The sequence below is a fragment of the Festucalex cinctus genome, chromosome 12 (genome assembly GCF_051991245.1).
Source record: "Festucalex cinctus isolate MCC-2025b chromosome 12, RoL_Fcin_1.0, whole genome shotgun sequence".
Taxonomy (NCBI): Eukaryota; Metazoa; Chordata; class Actinopteri; order Syngnathiformes; family Syngnathidae; genus Festucalex; species Festucalex cinctus.
Window position 1 is genome coordinate 13,606,419 of NC_135422.1, and position 6,388 is coordinate 13,612,806.

The window sequence follows — 6,388 nt, forward strand, 5'->3', positions numbered from 1 at the left end:
ACAAGCAAAACAAAAAACAAAAAAAAACTTGAGGCTGTCATTACTGTCAAGTCATGAAATGAAATGTCAAAAATCTAGTCATCCGTGTTGTTCCCCGACAGCCGAGAACGACGCAAAGGAGGCTGGGAACTCGTCCGGCGGCGGCGTGATCAACGTCTCGGCCATTCAGTCGGGGAGCTCGCCGTCGCCCTCGTCTTCACCGCCCCTCTCACTGGGCACCCTGGGCCCGCAGGCCATACCCCGCCGGCACGCCCCCGCCGAGGCACTGGCCAGGCAGGGCTCCTTCCGCGGCTTCCCGGCCCTCAGCCAGAAGACGTCGCCCTTCAAGCGCCAGCTGTCGCTGCGTATGAACGAGCTCCCCTCCACTGTGCAGCGCAAGTCGGACTTTCCCATCAGGAATGCAGGTAAGACGGGGAGCTAAGGCTACACACATTGACACGTACACACACTTGACTGTTAATCTAATCGGTGTTTCTTCTCCACACCCACGTGCAGTGCCTGAAGTGGAAGGAGAGAACGACAGCATAAGCTCGCTCTGCAGTCAGATTACCACGGCGTTCAGCGGACCACCTGAGGATCCCTTCTCCTCGGCACCCATGCCCAAAGCGCTCGCCTCGCCGCAGTCGCCTGTAGTACCAGGTAACCATCGGCAAACCTACCAGCATTGTCCCTCATAGTGCTCAAAGAAATGCATCAATTTGCACAGTCTGGGCAAGGCAGATTTAAAGACAAAAGCAAAGAAATAAAAAAAAAAATGCTTTCTAAAATTACAAAAAGACTGTACAGTCAAATAGATTTTTAAAATTAATAGAAGACCATAATCAAAGTTATTGGGAAACAAAGCGCAGATCAGGATTTAAAGGCGTCTAAGGAGAATCAAATGAATACTTTAAATCTTACAAAAAAAGTAAGTCGACACATATATTAAACTAATACATTAGAAGAAAAATACATAAATATGAGAAAAATTATGAACATAATGTTACAAAAAGTAGGACATTGGGGGAAAAAAAATCTCCAAAATATTACTGCAAAAGAAAAGAAAAGAAAGCAAAATATTTTAACATTCAAATATGCAAATAAAGGACCTGCACTCCTCTTAAATATGAATATAAAAATGAAAACATTGGTGGAAAGATATTAGAATAAAAATACCAACATAGTTGAAAAAAATACAACAGATTTCAAAAAGATAGATTAGACACAAATTAAATATTTAGAGAAATTATTAAATAGTATAAATGAAAAATACACAAATAATATGCTATTAAAAAATACAAATTATACCAAAACTATTAAATAAAAAAAATACGTAAATATAAAGATGTAAAATACCAAGATATTAGATGAAAAATACACATTTAGATGGAAATGACGAAATTATTCAAAAAATTATGCCAAATATGAAAACTAAATATTAAATACACCCTAATATTATTAAAAATACCCAAATGTAGATGGGAAATAAGTTAGAAAAATAGACAATATAACAAGTATAAGAACATGTTTCAAAATATTGGACAAAAAATATTTTTAAAGTGATACAAAAATATTAGACGAAAATACACAAATATTAGACAAACATTACATAAAAAATATAAATTGGCTCCTTTCAAACTTATAAATCGTACAAATACAGAACTATAGAAGTAAAATGCAAAAAAAAAAAAAAAAAGTCAGATAAAATATCTGCATGAGCTGTGCTTTCCTTCCGCTCTATTTCGTAGTGTCGTAACACGCATCTGACGTCTCTTATTGTTAAAGCGTTTGCTCCTGATCTGTTACACAAACAGTTTGGACATTTAGTGTATGTGCTTGTTTCTTCTACACTTCATTGAAATGTGCCACCTTGCATGTCTAACAACGAACCATCCTTCTCTTCCTCCTCTTCGTCCTCTTGCTCCTCGGCTGTAGTTAACGGCTCTTCTGCCGCTGCTACCACTTCCTTTTCCGCTCATCATCCTCATCATCTTCCTCATCCACCCCTTCCTACCGCCGCTGCTGCTGTTAATCCTCCAGCTACAAGCTCAGCATCGTTGGCCCCCGCTCTGCCTGCTCGAGACACTAACCCCTGGGCCAAGACCCCCGCTGGGGTGCCAGCCCCTGCGGCGGCGGGTAAGAGGACCAAAAAAAATGTGGTAAACAATGGGGATGTAATGATATCCAAACATCAGGATACGTTATTATCATGGTATTGTGGGGAGTTTGGCGATATATTTAAAAAAAAAAAAAAAAAAAAAAAAAAACATTGTGCTTTTGTACATAACAACAATGCATATAAACAACCTACAATCTCTAATAAGACTTAATATTGAGGCACTTGCTAATGCACGCAACACACTGAGTTCCTGCACATACTTGACTCGCTTCACAAGCATATTACGTTCCCCTTCATCTGACCATTTGCGTGGATTTTAAACAAAGGCCAAAACATGCCTTAAGAAAATTAAACTGCACTAAAAAAAATAGCCACCAGAAGGTGCTAGAACTGTACAAATGGAAATCAACCAGACTTTTTTTTTTTTTAACAGATGTGCTGCCTCTAATATCGTGACATGCCGACGACAATATTGTTTTAATATCACAATATCACGATATTGCAGTTATCGTTACATCCCCAGTAAACAATGGGGGTAATTGGGTGTACAGTAGTGTTAATTTCATCAACACAATCTAAACAAAAATAATTTCATCAACATACATTTTTCACCAGACTAGACTAGACTAAAAAGCCTCATTAATAAGCATAAGTGAGACTAAATCAGTATGCATTTTCGCCAACTAATGAGGAAGAGACGAAAATGTACTTCACTTAATAACTGGCCGAAAATCTATGGACATTTTACTTCATGAACAAAATCGAGATGAAAATGACATGATTTTGTAAGATCTTGTCAGTGCTAATCTGTCATTGTGACACTGTCATGTGACACACAGAATAAAAAAAAAAAGTAAATTATAGTTATAACGTAACATTAATCAAACGGCTATAACGATCCAACGATAATGTTAATGCGACTGCTAGTTAAAGGCACGGTCTTCACTCAGGAGAGCGGGGGGTGGCAGGGGGCGTGTCGCAGACGGAGCCGTGACGTCACTCCCGCGGCAACTTGACAGCACGCACGGATTATTTTTTTTTTCCACTCACTCACTCAAAGCAAAATTACGTTTTCTTGGACTAAAATGCTAGATTTAAAAGTTGACTAAAAATGGCCGAAATAAAAATGAGATGAGGTTGACTAATTATTAGGGGTGTGAATTGCCTAGTACCTGACGATTCGATTCGTATCACGATTCACAGGTCACGATTCGATTCGATACCGATTAATCCCGATACGAATTTATAAGTCGATTGTTGCGATTTTTTTTCATATACATATATATACATACATATATATACGTACATATATACGTACATATATATATATATATATATATATATATATATATATATATATATATATATTTCAAACAGGTTGTAACCTGTTTCATGTTTGAACAGCATTAAAATAAAATATTAAGGCTTAATGTTCCGTTCATATAACATTCTTCCATGCTCAAGGTGTGAATCCTAACCCGAAGTCAGACGTTTTGTTGAATATTTTTCGATTAAAAATGGAAGTTTAAAAATCGATTCACACACACACAAAAAAAAAAAAAAAAAAAAAGGCAATGATAAGACGTTGAATCGGTAAGACTACCGAATGAACAATTCTGAGTTCTTAAAAAAAAATAAACAAACAAACAAAAAAAAATCGATTTTTTTTTTCTTGAATCGATTCGAGAATCGCGCGATGTAGTATCGCGATATATCGCCGAATCGATTTTTTTTAACACCCCTACTAATTATGATAAAAACTAACAAGCGTAACTGAAATTGGACTAAGAATGAAACTAAATTTCAAAATGGTAGACAAAATTAGCGCTAGTGTACAGTACAGCTGTCATTTACTATTGATTATTCCATCGATCACTCTTGAACTATCTATCCCCTTTCATGCAGCCACCCCCATTCCACATTGTACCTTTTAACACAGAACTGTGACAGTATAAAAGTCGCAAATGTGTATTTATTATTTTTTAATCCAAACAGGAGGTGATTGGTCGTCGCCCACGCCCGTCATTATCGTCCCGCCGACGTCATCTCCGGTGTTGCCCTCGCACAAGCGTACCCCATCCGAAGCGGAAAAATGGCTCGAGGAGGTTTCCAAGTCTGTCCGGGCCCCTCCGCCCAAACCCATCCTGGCGGCGGTCGCCCCGCCGTTCGCCGCCCCCGCGGCGTACGCACCCCTGCTTCCCCCGCGCCAGACTGCTTTCCACCCCATGTCCAACGGCTTGTCCTTCCCGCAGCCCAGCGTGCCCGTGGTGGGCATCACCCCCTCGCAGATGGTGGCCAACGTCTTCGGCTCGGCCGCGCAGCCCCAGCCCTTTCCCGTCCCGGCCTCGGGCGTCGTCGCCCCGGCCCCCTTCATCAAGCCTCCCCCGTCGCCCGCCGCCGCCGCCGCCAGCCCCGCCCGCGCGCACCCTCCCAACGGCGGCGGGAGCTTCAACGGGGCGAACAGTTGGGCTGCTCCGCCCCACCCGCCCGCCACCTCTTCACCCGCTTCCGTCGCCTCCGCCGCACAGCAGCCACAGGAAGATGCCTTCGAGGCCCAGTGGGCGGCGCTGGAGGGGCGCTCGCACCAGCGCACCACACCGTCGCCCACCAACCCCTTCTCCACAGAGCTGCACAAGACTTTTGAGATCCAGCTCTGATGACTGTGCCTGAGGAAGGTGGAGGAAGGGGCGGTCTCCATTTTGAGGGGGGTGGTGGAAAAACGGGTGGTGTCAGAGGACACCCCAAAAGAACCCATGCTGCTGTTCTTCATGAGTCTCATCAGCGTTCTCTGTGCTCGTTTGATCGTCCTGTGGAACTCCACGATTACTCCCACCACCCTCCTTGTAAGCCTCCTCTTACCCGCTCAACTTTCAACCCCCATTATGCCCACCAGCCTCACCTAACTGGAAGAATAAAGCAAGACAATGCCAAAATGTTTATTTTTATGCATTTAGTATATTTTAAATAGCTACGGATTCCATCTTGCCAAAGGCACAGGATCACCATATATATATTAGGGGTGTGTGCAACTCCAATAACATACTGATTTGATATGGTACTGCTGAGCTTGAGAAGGTATGATGCAATGAGTGTCTTATCATTTTATAATATGAATGAACTTGTCTGTAGATTATTATATATGTGGCATTTCCTTCAGAGGTGTATCGCTCATTTTTAGGCAGATTCTGTTCGCGCTAGATATTCTACTGGAACAATTCAGTTTGATTCCATGTACTCACATCTTTTAAATTAAAAGCATTGTTTTTTGTCGCACCCCTAATATATATGTAATATATTTTACATATATTGCATATGTTATATTATAAATATGTATATTTTACCTAAATATATAAATATATCTATAAAGAATCTCACACAGCAGTGCTAATTTTTAATGTAAAGAGATTTTGTGAAGGGACAGATGCTTTACTTTTTGGTGTTTTTTTTGTTTTTTGTTTTTTTTGTTTTTGTTTTTTTAAGTCTTGGTGTTCGACTGTAAATAAGACCTAATTTGTTGCCGCAACAATCAACCAGGACCTAGCAACAACGAGCTTACTTTTTAATGATTTTGTTCACTTTTTTTTTTTTTTTTTTTATAATTTTGGGAGGTGTCTCCCACGTATCTACCTTTAAATAATAATAATAAAAAAAAAGTGGATTCCTCATGTTTTGTTTTTGCACAAGCACTTATGACATGAGATGATTTGACCTCCTCCATCAGCTCGCTGCTAGAGTGACAGGGAGATGACGACAAACTGAAACAAATGCTTTCCATTTCTCGCTGTCTTCTGTTGGTTTGTTCCTTGCTGTCTGTTGTGTTTCTTATTATTTTGAAATCAAAACCTGTGAATATAATCTTTTCTCTGATCTATTTTCCCATTTTGTAATTATTTCACGACTTTATTCCACTCGTTTGGGGAAATTGAAGTTAAAAGGTTGAATAAATGATGGTGGTAAAAGGAAAAACTGTGTAAGGTGTCTCCATGGATTTGCATCTGTGTTAAATGTCTAATTGTGATCAATAATGGGTAACGCGAATCTTTACCACATCAACCTCACGGTAGAATTTGGATGGATATGACAGAATTGTTATTATTATTATTATTATTTATTTTTTTTATTTTTTTTTAAAGGGATGCGCGAAGACCAGCCTTATTTTTCAGATATCGATGGTGGCCAATTATAAACCGCCCTCTTGAGGCCATGTTTAAATCAGGAACTAGATATTATAAATGAGAAGTATAGAAAAACTACCATTAATTTCAAGTAATTTTAAGGGAAAACGCGACT

General features: G+C 40.2%; 1 protein-coding gene across 4 annotated transcripts in view; it reads left to right on the top strand.

Moving 5' to 3' along the window:
- numb (NUMB endocytic adaptor protein) overlaps positions 1-6,064 on the top strand; it is a 36,209-nt gene extending 30,145 nt beyond the window's left edge. For 3 of the 4 annotated variants that reach the window (XM_077538714.1, XM_077538716.1, XM_077538715.1), the window contains 4 exons: positions 102-404; positions 496-639; positions 1,915-2,115; positions 4,094-6,064. In XM_077538714.1, the coding sequence (XP_077394840.1) occupies positions 102-404; positions 496-639; positions 1,915-2,115; positions 4,094-4,755 (1,310 nt within the window). In that variant the 3' untranslated portion in view covers positions 4,756-6,064. The remainder of the gene's footprint in view (positions 1-101; positions 405-495; positions 640-1,914; positions 2,116-4,093) is intronic. The other variant, XM_077538717.1, reaches the window with a different exon arrangement.
- Positions 6,065-6,388: the final 324 nt, after the last annotated feature.